The 15,804-nt window shown below is 38.5% G+C and overlaps 1 protein-coding gene across 1 annotated transcript; it reads right to left on the minus strand.

Moving 5' to 3' along the window:
• Positions 1-11,989: 11,989 nt before the first annotated feature.
• Positions 11,990-14,997, minus strand: LOC121374657 (uncharacterized protein K02A2.6-like). The gene is made up of 3 exons (XM_041501765.1): positions 14,703-14,997; positions 13,248-14,255; positions 11,990-12,813 (listed from the first exon to the last, which is right to left on the minus strand). Exons 1-3 carry the CDS (start codon positions 14,995-14,997, stop codon positions 11,990-11,992), a joined length of 2,127 nt encoding a protein of 708 aa, XP_041357699.1.
• Positions 14,998-15,804: the final 807 nt, after the last annotated feature.

The following is a 15,804-nucleotide window of genomic DNA, read 5'->3' on the forward strand; positions in this document are numbered from 1 at the left end:
AGAACAGCTACATGTACTGTTATCTCAAGAGCCAGTAGAGGTCAAATTTCATCCAATCAGTGATGACGTTATTACTCTCTGTCTAAACATGCACATGGCTTCCTGTTTGCAGCTGCGTCAAAGAAACATGGACCAATAACTCCATTCTTATCACCTGGACTCAAGATTACATTATTTGCAGAACGAAAAAACTGGATTCCTCCTGAAAGGCAGACACAAATATAAATGAATAATAATATTAATATAACATCAAACTTCATCTTTGGACATAAAATAAATATTTCTAATACATATAATAGCCAAGAATGCCCAAACTTTATTGTTAAGACAGCAGAAATATACACACACTATGAAATGGATGTAAGATATGCAGATTTCCCTTCATACACTGTCACAGTACATTTTTCTCCTTAGTACTTTCAATACTCCAAAGACTATTTTTAGTATCGGGTGAAAAAGTAAAAAATGGCCCATTAAAATTTTTTGGCTGTAAAAACAGTAATATTGATCAATTCCAGGTTTTTTAATGTTTCATCTCTTTATGTATATTGTGTGACAAAATAATATGATTCCATGAATGCAATTACAAAATAAAATAAAAATTATGTTGCCAAAAATGGTCAGGAGTGTAACACTTTCGTATGACATAGCAACTGAATGTATAATTTGTGATGACTGCTGTGTGGAAATATAGCACAATAGACCTCTTTCACATTCCACTGCGCAAGTGCGTGTAGTAGGGCAACAATTAATACAACATAAACAGATATATTGAATTTTGAAGAGCGACAAACAGGTCCTAAAAAGCTATCTCCTACTCACATGAAAAACTGGTAAAAAAACAAAATCAATCTTGAGAGTTTATGTCATTTTTTAGAAAGAAAGTGATGTTTTTTGCCCCCATGCCCAACCCCCCCCCCCCCCCCTCCACCCTTGTTACTCAACTACAAGTAAATAGTGCCATATTCAAATCTGTCTTGATTTAATTATAAACAGATATTAATTAACCATTCGCCTGTTACTTTATTAGTTGAGGTTCAGGTATAAACATTCACCATGTTACTTTTTTCAAGGCATTTTATTTAGGCAATTCTGACATACATGAGTAAATCTCAATATGCACTTATCAGTCAGATGAGTGATTCGGATATACTTGGCTATGAGTAAATCTCAATATGCATTTATCAGTCAGATGAGTGATTCGGATATACTAGGCTATGAGTAAATCTCAATATGCATTTATCAGTCAGATGAGTGATTCGGATATACTTGGCTATGAGTAAATCTCAATATGCATTTATCAGTCAGATGAGTGGTTCGGATATACTTGGCTATGAGTAAATCTCAATATGCATTTATCAGTCAGATGAGTGATTCGGATATACTTGGCTATGAGTAAATCTCAATATGCATTTATCAGTCAGATGAGTGATTCGGATATCTTGGCAATGAGTGAATCTCAATATGCATTTATCAGTCAGATGAGTGGTTCGGATATACTTGGCTATGAGTAAATCTCAATATGCATTTATCAGTCAGATGAGTGATTCGGATATACTTGGCTATGAGTAAATCTCAATATGCATTTATCAGTCAGATGAGTGATTCAGATATACTTGGCTATGAGTGAATCTCAATATGCATTTATCAGTCAGATGAGTGATTCGGATATACTTGGTTCCTGCTTTAATTCCTGACTGCAACTTTTTAACGACACATTTATCTGGTCTTTGGGTATTCAGTGATATTCAGTGTACTACAACATGTTCAGTGATAATGGATCAGCATGGAAAAGTAGTTATTTATACCCCAGTTTGGATGCAAGATTGATTTGAGTGTACATTTTCTATTTGTACAATGTATATTATTAAAATTGAAAACCTTTGATGGCTTTTTCTGCATTAATATAGATCACCACTTCGCAAGACCTTCTCATACCTGAAAAATAAAATGTATTCCATGTATTTATATAGACAAGTGTCATAAAAAAAAAATCATTTCTTTGCCATCTTGGCAACATAAAATATCAAATGTTTTTGCTGGATTTAACAAGCATTCTGAGTGTTGCAAAAGCAATACAGTAAAAAAAAGAAAAAAGGTTTGATTGGGGGGTGGGGATAACTTTTCATATTTCTTAAGTTCAAGGGCCATAACTCAGTGAAAAACAGGTAAATTACCATGAAAGTTAAACTTGATCTACAACAGAACATGATAAAGCTATACACAAAATTTCAGTTCAATATCGTGTGGTAATGCAAAAAACAAACAAAAAAAAGTATGGAAAACTAATTTCTGTATCTTCTAAGTTCAAGAGCTGTAACTCTGTCAAAAATGGGTAAATCACCATGAAAGTCCAACTTGTAACAGTACATGATAAAGAGTTGATGAATGGTGTATCAATGAATCATACTGAATAAGCAAGGATTCATCATGAACTCACTGGTTGCAAAGGTAAACAGCTGAACGAAAACTGCACCAGACGTCTGGACTTTGTGAAAGATAGGGGCAATTCTTACCCAATCAAGGCTCCAGGCATCAAGCTCTACAACCCCATCACCAAGCAGTTGGAAGAGGAGGAAGTGGCAGTGTGGCTGCTTCAAGTAAACAGAATGGTGATCGAGTTTTCAAAGAATTCGGGAAAGAACAGTTCTTACAGAAGACAAAACATATATATATCCACTACCATATCGAAAACAAAACCTGCTGGAAATGGGCCTCTGCAATGACTACAGCTCCTGTAACTGTGTCACCCAAAATGATAGCGTCAGTTTAGCGTGACAATGCTCTTTCATAGATTCAAATCATGAGAGTTTGGCATGACACTTGAATCCATCTATGTCCATGATATTCCGATTTCTACAATATTTGAAGGTAATCTCCCCTTCATAACTTGACAAGAACGTAATGATTGCTGATCTGAAGTACTTAATGGATGATGGCATGCATATTCCTAGAGAAGACTTATCCATTATCTTAGACTTCATTTCTAAAAATATGTCCTTTCCAAAAATAACATCCTTTGGAACATTCGATTGCACAATTAGCTGTGTCCTATCTGTGGCCATTTCAATCTGCACCAGGACCAGCCTCCAAGTAGTATTTGACAGCTACCTGGAGTCATCTATTAAAGCTGGGGAAAGACTCCGTTGTGCTGGTGGAGTGGGTTCTGTTGACCTCACTGAGATCACTGCTGATGTCCCCATACCACAACAGCTTGACAAGTTCTGGACATGGTCGACCAACAAGTTGCACCAACTTGCCTGCAAACTGGCATAAACTCCTGAGCTGGTCAAGCTGACTGTCATTCTCAGCAGATGTTTTACAGATGAGGAAGTTGTACAAGCCCAGTTGCTGCATGCAGTCACCATCTGCCGAAATCTTGGAATCTATTGAAGCATTAACATGTCATGTGGAAAAAGCTGATGTTCACTTAGTTTTTCACTGTGCATGTGATTCATTGCCTGCTCATGATATCCATGACACAGACATAATAGTGCATTTACTTCGCTTTATGCCTCATCTACAAGAGAGTGGTCTTCAAGAATGGTGGGTGAGCACAGACGTCATTTACCACTGCATGTTCTCACAGATAACATGGGAGAGGGATTGTGCAGGGTCATCATGAAGGCACATGTCCTCACTGGTGATGTTCTCTGTAAAATTGGCACAAAACACGCGTCTGTCAGAGAGCTTGTTTGTTGAGCGCAAGGCCCTGTGCCTTCTCGATAACCTCAACTCAACTCCAGATCCAACGACTATGGCTAGGTGATTGATAATGACATTCTGTTGTCTGGAAAATGTCTAAATCCACCACACCAAGGAAGCTTGTCATCTGTAAATGCTTGGCAAAGTGTGACACAAAGCACTGTCCATGCAAAAAGGAAGTAAAATAACTGTGTGATACTTTGTCAAAAGGAACAAAAAATCAGCATGTCAAAATAAGTAGTCGGTCTGATAGGTCAGTGACATCTTGGGTGGCGTAGATAGGTCACCACAGTAAATGTTGTCTGTTCATCTAATGTGGAGAATGGGACATGACTATAATACTACCATAAGAAATTAAGTTTAGCTAATTGGCACATAGCTACCAATATGTTTGTCTTTCTCTTGTAATGTACTTGATCTTTCAATAAATAATTAGTGTTATTCTTATTCTTAGTATCATATCTTGCCACTCTTATTGCTTAAAATCATATTCATACCATATCCAAACTATGTCTGGCCACAACAGATACCAAAATCATCTTTCTACTAGATTTTTTTCAAAAGTTATACACAATTTCATGTTTGAAAGACTATAGGTGATGGCCATCTTTGATGTTTTTTGACACTACCACTGTGTCGGGTATACCTGAAAACCCAATAATAGACACCAAAATCATCTATCTACTACGTTTCTATTCAACGTTATATGAATTTCTTTTTCGGCACTGACGGAATTCCACAAAGTACATTGTTGAATCGAGGGTATCCCATACTCAAATCAATGTCGAAGTCTATGACTATGGAAGTGTATACGGCAGGGCTAGGACTAAAACTCTACAATGATTAGAATTTAAATTCATATAAAAACATATTATTAGGTATTAAATTGATACCAACTCAAATAACATTAAACAAAAAAATCAGCATAAATAAAAAAGTTTGTTTACAAATTACAATTAAATTGCGTTAGTTAAATCTTCTTTTATGATACATGTGTGAAACCAACTGATGGACCAGCCAAGATAAAGAATGTGTAGTTCTACCTTTAGTCTCTGTGTCTTGCATTTTCGATAACAATACAGCTTGAAGCATTTTGTCTCCACCCAGGTTTTTAAAACGGGATTTAATCTTTATAATTTGATGGCAATTTGTTAAGACACTTTTTTATTTACACAGAATTTTTTGTTATAAAAAATGTTACGAGTTGGTATACTTTTAAAAGTTAATGATATGTTTTACTTATACGAGTTTAGCATTATTTAGTATATAGTTATATTCCAATTCATCGGTTCCCTTTTGATGTAAATGGGCTATACTTTAACTTGACCCACCATTATAGAAAAATGTGAAGTAATTATTGCTGAAAAAAATTAGTTAAGAGTGATTTTTGTGTCTGCTGGATAAAGCAAACAATGTTTTAATGGCTATCCTAGCTAGACACTGCCAGTTTTTTCTCTTGTACTTTATTATCATACAATGTATACTGCTTAATTATTAAATGTTTAAAATCTAATACTAGTAATGGTACATTTTCAAACCCGATTAATTCCCAAAATGCAACTGGCAGTGTGGCATACGATTCCCTACATGATTATGTGTCGTCATGGTGATATTAATTACCGTATTTTGCAGAATACTATCCACTCAAATCAGAAGGGACAGTTTATATTACGATGTGGTTTATATGTGACTTTTACTTTCAGTGTCACGTTTAATCCACTTCTGTTAGTATAGAGGCAGGTTGTAGCCCAGTGGTAAAGCACATGCCTGGTGTATGGTCTAGGATCGATCAAATCTTTTGGGCAACCCTCGTAAAAGTAAGCACCACGACTGGTTATCAACACCTGCAATTGCAAATGACTGTGGGATGGTGCATATAAAAGATCACTCCTACTATGGAAAAATCCAGGCAACTGATTAGCGTGAGTAAAGGATGTCATACCAACTTTAAAAATAGCCGATGATTAATAAATCAATGATGGTGTTGTTAACAAAACAAACTTCTAAGTTCTTCCATGTAAAAGTTTGATCAAATGTGGGTAAACTGCACTGATCAGAGTTATTTTCAAACATTGGAAGTACAGACCTCAAACACAATGACCATAAGTATGACGTCACCATTTTTCATTTTATTGGTCACCAACAATTGTTTGTAACCTATATTACATGCTATTGACCATATGGTGACTATACAAGTTATATCATTATAATTTTGATTCCAGAGTTTGCATTGGCACATTGTAGAATTCACAACTTTCAACTCTGATCCTAAGCAATATTTTTGTAATGGAACAAAACGTACATCATCAGATTTATGTGAAATGATTACCTCTGTCAAAACGCACATATTCGTACATGTATTATCAAATTTATATACGCCATAAACAAATGTAGTAAATGGGATGCTACAATCCATGACCAGTCAATTTAACCAAGAAAGAATATGTTTAGCCAAAGTTGAAGTATTACACAAAACTGCACTCAACACATTTTGTTTACTCAGGTGTCTATTTCTGGCAGAAATCCCGATAATAGAGAAACATGGTTAAGGACCACACAATTTTATTTTGAGAGGAAACCATCGTCTTTCGCCATTAATATGGGCTACTCTTACATATATGGCAGATAAGGGATCTTTTTATTTGCAGCTCCCCACAGGCAGGATATGCAACAACATACATGAACCCCTTTGTAAAACCTTTAGTTATAACATGGTGTGTCTTACTGGTCGGTGCAAAAGTGGTTTACATACTACTCCACAAAATATCAGACACAAGAGATAGCGGAGCCACTCATCTCAGGGTCTTGGAGTCGGTATCTGGATTCGAAAATCCCATGCCCCTAACTGGGATCCGAAGTTCTAGTACCTACCAGCCTGTAGAGTGATGGCCTCCTCACGACGCCACAACTGATTAGCGTGAGTAAAGGTCAGTACAACAACCAAAGAACTTGAAGTACATACAATAGTCTACGTGGCAGCCTTGATCTTGATCTTGTGGGAATAGTATGACAAATGTCCGAGTTTACAATGACCATCGTGCTACACTTCTACATATCTGACCAACTTTTGAAGATAACTACATGTATATGAATATTACTGTTATTCCATTCATTACACCTCAGAATTCACAACTTTCAACTCTGAAATTTAGGAACAAACGTACATCCGATTTCTGACATTATATGTTTGCCTTAAAAGGTTAGGGGCCCAATCCATGCCAGTCAACAACCAAAGAGAAGTACATACACAGTCACGTGGCAGCCTTGAGTCTTGAGCCATTAGTGTGAAGTGACCGAGTAAAGATGCTGCAACCATTGAAGTATACATGTAAGTCTACTGATTAAGCAGATTAACCTAATGGGGTTTTAGGGTTTTAATAACATTTTTAACAAGCTGTTGTAGCACACGCCTGTCATGTATTTGTTGTTTTTAATCATTGTACAGGCATCAAAATAAATCAAGAATTTTAATTCAGTTATTAGGAGGTAACCACAGGTCAACAACATCGAGTACAGTACAATTTTTTTTGTAACAAAAACACTAGAACGTAAAATTTGCTCAATAACTTTCACAGAGATTACTACACACTATGCTTGTAATGTATTAATTATTTAAAGAAAGAAATGTTTTATTTAACGACGTACTCAACAAATTTTATTTACGGTTATATGGCGTCAGACATATGGTTAAGGACCACACAGATTGAGAGAGGAAATCTGCTGTCGCCACTTCATGGTCTACTCTTTTTGATTAGCAGCAAGGGATCTTTTATGTGCACCATCCCACAGACAGGGTAGTACATACCACGGCCTTTGATATACCAGTCGTGGTGCACTGGCTGGAACAAGAAATAGCCCAATGGGCCCACTGACGGGCATCGATCCCAGGCCGACCGCACATCGAGCAAGCGCTTTACCACTGGGCTACGTCCTTCCCTAATTATTGAAATGCTATTCGGTCTTCTGTCATAATTACAACATTATACTAACTATACTGGGAGACAGTCAGAGAATAAGTAACACAATGGGTATTCACTGAATATTTTCTTATAGAAATGTTGTATCATACAGAGGTTTCCCCAGAGGTATGAGGAGTAGCGGGGTGCTACATCTGTGTGCATGCAAGTAAGTGCCGTGCCACCATGGGAGCATGTTAAACCAATTCCCGCTACACTTTAATTGGCCAGATGTCTGTCACCTGTTGGTTGCAACAAGTTCTGAAACTTAACCGGCCTCGGTGGTGTCGTGGCTAAACCATCAGACATAAGGCTGCATGGTAGGTACTGGGTTCACAGCCTGGTACCAGCTCGCACCCAGAGCGAGTTTTAACGATTTAGTGGGTAAGTGTAAGACCACTACACCCTCTTCTCTCTCACTAACAACTAACAATTAACCCAATGTCCTGGACAAATAGCCCAGATAGCTGAGGGGTGTGCCCAGGACAGTGTGCTTGAACCTTAATTGGATATACGCACGAAAATAAGATGAAATTAAATGAAACTTAACAGAACACTAGTACTCACACCTCTAATAGGTGAAACACGTCCTTAATACCTAATTAGGTGCAAGGCCCTCAACACTCTTTCCTTTAAAAAGTTTGATTGCTAATTGTCATGACAATGAAGCTGGCACGCTTCAAGCCATCTAGCCTCTCCTCCAGTTCCCTAAGAGTATGATTACCAGATTAGCACAATGCTGCTCCGTTTGATCTAAACAAGCCTAGCCACTGATTTGTATTACAGTGACTTTTATAAATTACCCTCAAAAAGGACATTAAAGGTCCACAATCATGGCACATTATTAATACACAGTATACATAAGAAATACATAAAGATTACATTATTAAACATAAAAAACAAAAAACCCACCTCAATTATTAATAAAGGACTTTTTGTAAAACACTCAGGGGAAAAAACCACTGACCCAGTCGATTTGACCTGCATCTGACCTGTGATGTCATATCAGGTGAATTCCACTCATTCATTAGTAGGTTAGCATGGCTTTGGAAAATAGCTCATTCTTATCGGACGTTAGTTTGGACATTTCGGACTTGTCACATTTATCTATTTATTCTAATGCTACCTCGACTGGTGAGGAAGAAGGAGAAAATCTGTTAGGGGTACTTCCCTATCAGTTTGAACCATAGTACACCGAAGATGATCCGTCGAGCCAAATGCGGTCAGCCTATTTGCAGCCCGGAGCCCCGACGTCGCCCGGTGACAAAAACAAACCCCGAATGTTAATGCCGAGGTGTACATTGTTCATATTTGGCACAAAGATACACCTCAACACGATGCATTTATATATGTTAAAAAAATAAATGTAGGAAAAATATTTTTTACTAATACTAATTACTGATGACTGGATAGCATTTAAATAATTAATGTATTGCAATTATTATTAAAAACAACAAATACATACATTAAATATGTTTTTAAAAAACCATAATTAAATATATTAAACAAGGCACATTCATCGTCAGTCTAATCATTACTTGGTTACAGACATCTACAATTCATACCTGTTTCATTTACAAAATATGAAAATAGAAGATTTTATTGTTCAAAGTTAATCTTTTAATTGGTTAACTAAGGCTTATTTGCAAAAGCAATACATGTCTACAGATTTCGCAGACATCGGTAGCTCGGACAGCATGTGACACAGTCGGCTCACTACAAGATCAAGGAATCTAAGTGGTTGTGTGTGTACTGCTAATATGCTAAGGTATCTGTGATTATGTAATGTCGTAAAGAGGTGCTTTCAGACAGAATAACACTGATGTATGTTTGTTCCAGACAATTGGTGGTCGGATGGTGTAAATGTCGCAGTAAAGACGGTCGTTGTAATGAGGTCTGACTGTATATGTTAAAACAATAAATGTAGGAAAAATATTTTTTGGAAAAAATCGCATTAACATTCGGTAGGCCTATCTGTTTTTGTCTTCAGGTGATGTTCGGGATATCGTTATGTACAGCCCGAACATTAAAAATGTGATTTTTTTTTCTAAAAAATATATTTCCTACATTTATTTTTTTAACATATATAAATGCATCATGTTGAACAAGGGGGATACAGGCATGGAACAGACAAGTTCTTTAACAAACATTTTGGTGCCATTCCCATCGACCATCTTAGATAATTGTTGTAATCCCCAGGTGTGAAGTGGTCATTGCAAATCGAATCCCATCTTAACAGTCCTTTCCAATACGCACATGTTCGGTTTAAGAACTGCTTCCGTGCAAACAATGTCGGTTTGTCTTTCGGAAAAATATGCAAACTTCTTTTGCCTTTAACTGCAGCTTTTGTACATCCATACAACGAACAATGGTTCACCATGTTTCACATTTGAAAGATATCTTCAAAATAATATTCCAAACATACAATTCAATTCATTTTCGTGTTTTAAAAATGCACGTGTTCCACTTCCATGTAAAATGTCTGAAAGGCTGCGAATCGCCTTTAATGTTATGCCTGTTGTCGCGTCACGGGGTCACATGACTGAACTCTCGGAGTTCAGAGGCTTTTTGGCAAGCAATGGACAAAATGTGACTTTTTATTGCGAATATATTTAAAAGGGGTAAAAAAATATATATATATTTTATTGATACTTCATATATATTATAAAAGGTATATGTTGATGCCAAACAATAGTGAATTACGTTTTTGATAAATGTAGACCTTTAAAATTATTTCTCACAACTATTTATTCACATTCAAAGGATAATATTGTGAAGACTTACAAACAGTGTGGATGACACAGATGACCCAGACAGTTTGCTATCAACCAATCCAAAAGCTGTTATTCTCTTTTATAATCACAATAAACTGTACCATTCCAAATTACAATGTATGCGCCAAAATTACCTCAAGAAAATTGTGCAATCTTTCCATTTTTGACTTAATCCTTTGGGACATTCAAAATTCAATAGAACCCACAAATGGATTTCAAGTGGAGAACCACCAACATACCTCGTTCTTGATTGATTCCCATGCTTGTCTGTAGGTCCCATGAACGACAACAGGTATTTCTGCTGGATCCGTTATTGGTGTCAACTCTAGATCCTCAACCTGTTAATACACAAAAACTAAATTTCTATACCACAGGTATAAAAATAAACAAAATTAATAAATTAACAAATATTACTGCATGAACTATACAAATCTAATGTATACAAAATCAGTTCTTATTACATTGATTTGTAGTTATTTTTTTAAATTTAGGGGATTGTTCTTTATATATTTTAAAATAGAGAAGGCTGTTCCAGAGGGCTCTGTATTTGCATCACAATATACACAGATGAAGAGTGAAATATTAAGCTTAGATTGCATGAAAGTATGTTATACATGGTTAGATTACCAGCCGTATATTTGCAAGATAAAAAAAACATCATTTCTTTACCTGCATCAAATACTTTGTATAACATATATTTCACTGTATATCTGTGTGTATGAAATGTTCAATCCTACTATGCATTACTAGTTAATAGAAGAAAAAACATTACTGACAGAATCAGCTGTGTTACAATAGCAGTTAGGTGAACACTATCGTGTTAGGTTGACCTGGGCGTACGGGTTCTAAGACTAAGTCCTTGTAATGATAGACAATAAGAACGTGACACTTTGAGTATGCTGCAAGGTTTAATATCCAAGACTACCATTCCATGCCTGGGGTAACTTCCCATATGTACTTCTGTATTAAATCCCTAAACTATGTTAGATGCTCTCTAACCTTACATCCCCCTTTCTTTAAGATTAAACTTAATTTTACACTTCCCGACTTAACTGTTCTTTCGTGTTCCAAATAACAGTCCTACTTGCAGTGTTCAGATAAGAAATTGGCTAACTACTATGCAGTTCAACTTAAAACGAAACTTCCCACATTTAAAGGTCCAGTTTGTGTGGTACTTTAACTACACAACCACTTCTGGTTATAGTCCCCTTTGGATGGGTGTTTGTTAACATCAGAAGACGACGACGACGCTGAAGCGGACTCTGTCATGGTCTCCTCAGACATCACTGGTACAGGATCGATATCCATAGAAATATTGTCCTCTACAGGGTTTGGCAAGATCGATGACACTGCAGGGTTGATCAGTTGATGAGGAGGCAGACTTGAACTTCATCGATTTAGGTGCCTCCTATTCCTTCTGCGTAGCCCAGTCGATGTCCTGACTGCATAAGATCTCGGACCAATAGGCTTCACAACTCCCCCCTTCATCTCAGTCGGTTCTTTGATCCAAACCTGATCTCCAGGTGACAGAGTCGGAAGTGTAGTAGCTCTATGCTACCTGTCAAAGTTCTTTTTCTGCACTTCCTTCTGGTTTGCATTTGCCAACTTCATGTCAGCCAGTTTAGGCCAGTCAGGAGTAAGCAAGGCAGGGACGACTGGAACTCTCGTCCTCAGGCAACGGCCCATGGACATTTCTACTGGACTGAAACCACACTGGAGAGGAGTCGCTCTGTAGTTAAGTAGCACCAGATATGGGTCTTCAGCTTTCAACAGAAAATTCTTGACCGTCTGCACAGCCCTTTCAGCTTCTCCATTAGCTTGCGGATAATGAGGACTGCTGGTTTCATGGGTGAATCCATATTCTGTAGCAAATCTGCTGAATTTCTGGGATGCAAATTTTGGTCCATTATCTGATTGAACAACTTCAGGAATCCCATGTCGTGCAAAGATACTCTTGCAATGAACAATAACAGTCTCTGAAGATTTCGAGGCTGGTAGATAAGCCAACTCAATGTTACGAAAGAAATAATCTACTACGAGTAGATACTGCTTACCACGCCAGTCAAACAAGTCCATTCCCACTTTCTGCCATGGGAAATCCGGAACACTGCTCGACTTCAATGGCTCAAGTCTAGCTTTTCTCTCTTTCTCGCAGATTGCACAGTTTTCTATCATGGACTGGATCTGTTGAGATAGTCCTGACCACCACACAGAACACTTGGCCAGAGCTCTGCACTTTACAATGCCTTGATGGCCATCATGAATTCGGGTCAAAATGTCCTTCCTCAGTTCCACTGGGATGACAAGTCTAGTGCGATAAAATAATAGTCCTTCTTGGACTGTTAAGTCATCTCTCACCATGAAGAATGGACAAACATCTGGATGAAGTTTGGACTGCAGTCGTCAGGTTCTTACCTGCTGTATAGATCACCTCATAGCTGTACCGCATAAGGCGCATGCGAAATCTTTATATTCACGGTGATAGCTCATCCAAACCCTTAGTCTTGAGAAGTGTTAACAATGGTCGATGGTCAGTCTCTATGTTGAATGATGGGAGGCCCATGAGGAAATCTGAAAATTTCTCACAAGCCCAAGTGGATGCTAGTGCTTCCTTCTCCACTTGTGCCTAACGTTGCTCTGTCGAGGTCATAGATCTGGAAGCATAGAAGACAGGACACCACCTTCCATCTTTCTCTTGAAGCAGGACTGCTCCCAGTCCATAGGACGATGCATCTGCAGACACCTTGGTAGGTCGGTCTGGACTATAATGAGCTAGAACAGGTGGTGAACTTAACTGTTCTTTCAGACGAACAAACGCCTGTTCCTGTGCTTCTTCCCAAGTTTTTCTTTAGCAACTCCCGGAGAGGTCTGGTCTGGTCAGCGAGGTCTGGAGCAAACTTCTGCACAAAATTAATCACGCCCAGAACACGGCGCAATTCTGGCACATTTTGGGGACAAGGTAACTTCTGGATCACTTCTACTTTTGCTGGATCCATCTGCACACCTTCCTTAGAGATAATATGTCCCAAGAACTTAATATGGCTCTGATTAAAAACACATTTTTCATTTAAGGTCAGTCCTGCATCTTCCAGTCTCTGCAAAACCTCCTTCAGCCTCTGATCGTGTTCCTGCTGGCTGTGCCCTGACACCAGGACATCATCAATGTCACAAATCACTCCTGGGATGATAGACAACAACTGTGACATGATGCAATGAAACACCTCAGGACCTGAAGAAATTCCAAAGGGCAGCCTTTTATAACAAAAGCGCCCGAATGGAGTAATAAACGTTGTCAGCTCTTGTGAACCTTCATCTAATGGCACTTGGTGGAAACCACTATTACAGTCCAACTTAGTAAACACTGTCGCTCCTGCAAGCTGTGCTAACAGCTGGTCCGTGGAAGGAAGAGGATAGTTTTCTCGCTTGACACTCTCGTTCAACTTTGTCAGATCTACACATAAGCAGATTGTGTCTTTCTTCTCTTTAGGCACCACTACTAATGGTGTGCACCAGTCTGTTGGTGTGGTCACTGGACGAATCACATCTAGCTCCTCCAGGTGGTTCAGTTCTTTTTTTACCTTCATCTGCAGCGGCAGTGGTACCCGTCTTGGAGCAGAGACGACATATGGTACAGAATTCTCTTGCAGTCTAATCTTGTAGGTTTCCTTTGTTTTACCCAGACCCGAGAAGAGCTTAGGATATACCTCTCTGTAACTGTTGGATGTACTCTGAACTGACTCGATACGTTTTATCAGTTGTAATGCTTCAATCGCTGGCCTGCCTAACAGTGGCTCTTGCAGATTCTTCACAACATAGACCTCTTGAGTTGTAACAGCATTTTTATACTTCATCCTAGTGGTACCGGCCTCAGTGGTGTAGTGGTTAGGCCATCAGTCTACAGGCTGGTAGGTACTGGGTTCGGATCCCAGTCGAGGCATGGGATTTTTAATCCAGATACCGACTCCAAACCCTGAGTGAGTGCTTCGCAAGGCTCAATGGGTAGGTGTAAACCACTTGCACCGACCAGTGATCCATAACTGGTTCAACAAAGGCCATGGTTTGTGCTATCCTGCCTGTGGGAAGCGCAAATAAAAGATCCCTTGCTGCCTGTCATAAAAGAGTAGCCTATGTGGCAACAGCGGGTTTTCTCTAAAAAAATCTGTGTGGTCCTTAACCATATGTCTGACGCCATATAACCGTAAATAAAATGTGTTGAGTGCGTCGTTAAATAAAACACTTCTTTCTTTCATCCTAGTGCTGAACTTGCCCAACACATTCAGTGAGTTTTGGCCAGGGCCAAACAGTTCTTTCATAGACTTCTGAAGTGGAGTTTTTATCTCTGGTACACAGCCCTCTGGGATGACAGTTACATCTGCACCTGTGTCCATCTTGAAACGCACACTTTGGTTCTCCATGAAAACATTAACATACCAAGATGCGACCCCCATCTTGGAAACTGCACCTAGAAATGCATTTTCTCTTGAATCTTCAGTCACACCACTAACATCTCGGTGAGACCTAGTTTTCTGTCCACCCGGCTTGCCAACCTTGCTGTAACACATTGCAGCATAATGTCCCTTTTTAGAACACTTACGGCATTCGGCATCTTTGGCTGGACAAATATCATGTGGTTTATGTGGCCTTCCACATTTCTTGCATTTCTTTTGTTGCACAGTATGTTTGGTTCCCGGGCTATTTCTCCTGTTCACTCTGTCTATGACCCCTGGTGCACTGCTCGTAATTGCTTTTGCTTGTATGTGTGATGACTCATGTGCTCAGCACACTTCTATGCACGATGACAATGTCAACTTTCTATCCTCCAAGAATTTCTGATGAACTGTGTCATCTCTCACTCCAAGTACTATCCTGTTTCTGAGCATATGGTCCTCATATGTATTAAAATTGCATGTTTTGACGAGTTTCCGCAGTGAAGTTACATGTGCATCGATTGTCTCGCCCTCTTCTTGGTTCCTTTTGTTGAAGAGAAATATTTTGTATATTTCATTGGCTTCGCCTATGCAAAACTGCTTAAATTTTCTTAGCACATCGTCAATGTCATTTGCATCTTCATCTTGTCCAAAAGAAAACCCATCAAATATGTCGAAGGCTTCTTCACCTACGCATGCCAAGAAGACAGAAGTACGGTATTTAGGTGACTCAGTCTCTAATCTTGTTGCAATTTCGTAATTGCTCCATTGCCTTTTGAACTTTCTCCATGCTACCTCAATATTTCGTACCTCTACTTTGCTTGGAACAGGAATATTACGTCGAAATTGGTGTCTCCACACTTGTTCAGCAACTTCTCTGTTCTCATTTTCTGCCATTTTTGTTTTTAAAGCTCACTGATTTAACAGTAGACGAAAAACCAA

Source organism: Gigantopelta aegis, chromosome 6 (genome assembly GCF_016097555.1).
Source record: "Gigantopelta aegis isolate Gae_Host chromosome 6, Gae_host_genome, whole genome shotgun sequence".
Taxonomy (NCBI): Eukaryota; Metazoa; Mollusca; class Gastropoda; order Neomphalida; family Peltospiridae; genus Gigantopelta; species Gigantopelta aegis.

Coding starts and splice junctions, on each gene's coding strand:
- LOC121374657 (XM_041501765.1), bottom strand. CDS start 14,997: ATGTGTTACAGCAAGGTTGGCAAGCCGGGTGGACAGAAAACTAGGTCT. Junction 14,256..14,702: donor AAACTCACTGAATGTGTTGG/GCAAGTTCAGCA, acceptor TTACAACTCAAG/AGGTCTATGTTGTGAAGAAT. Junction 12,814..13,247: donor AAGCACAGGAACAGGCGTTT/GTTCGTCTGAAA, acceptor AACTTCATCCAG/ATGTTTGTCCATTCTTCATG.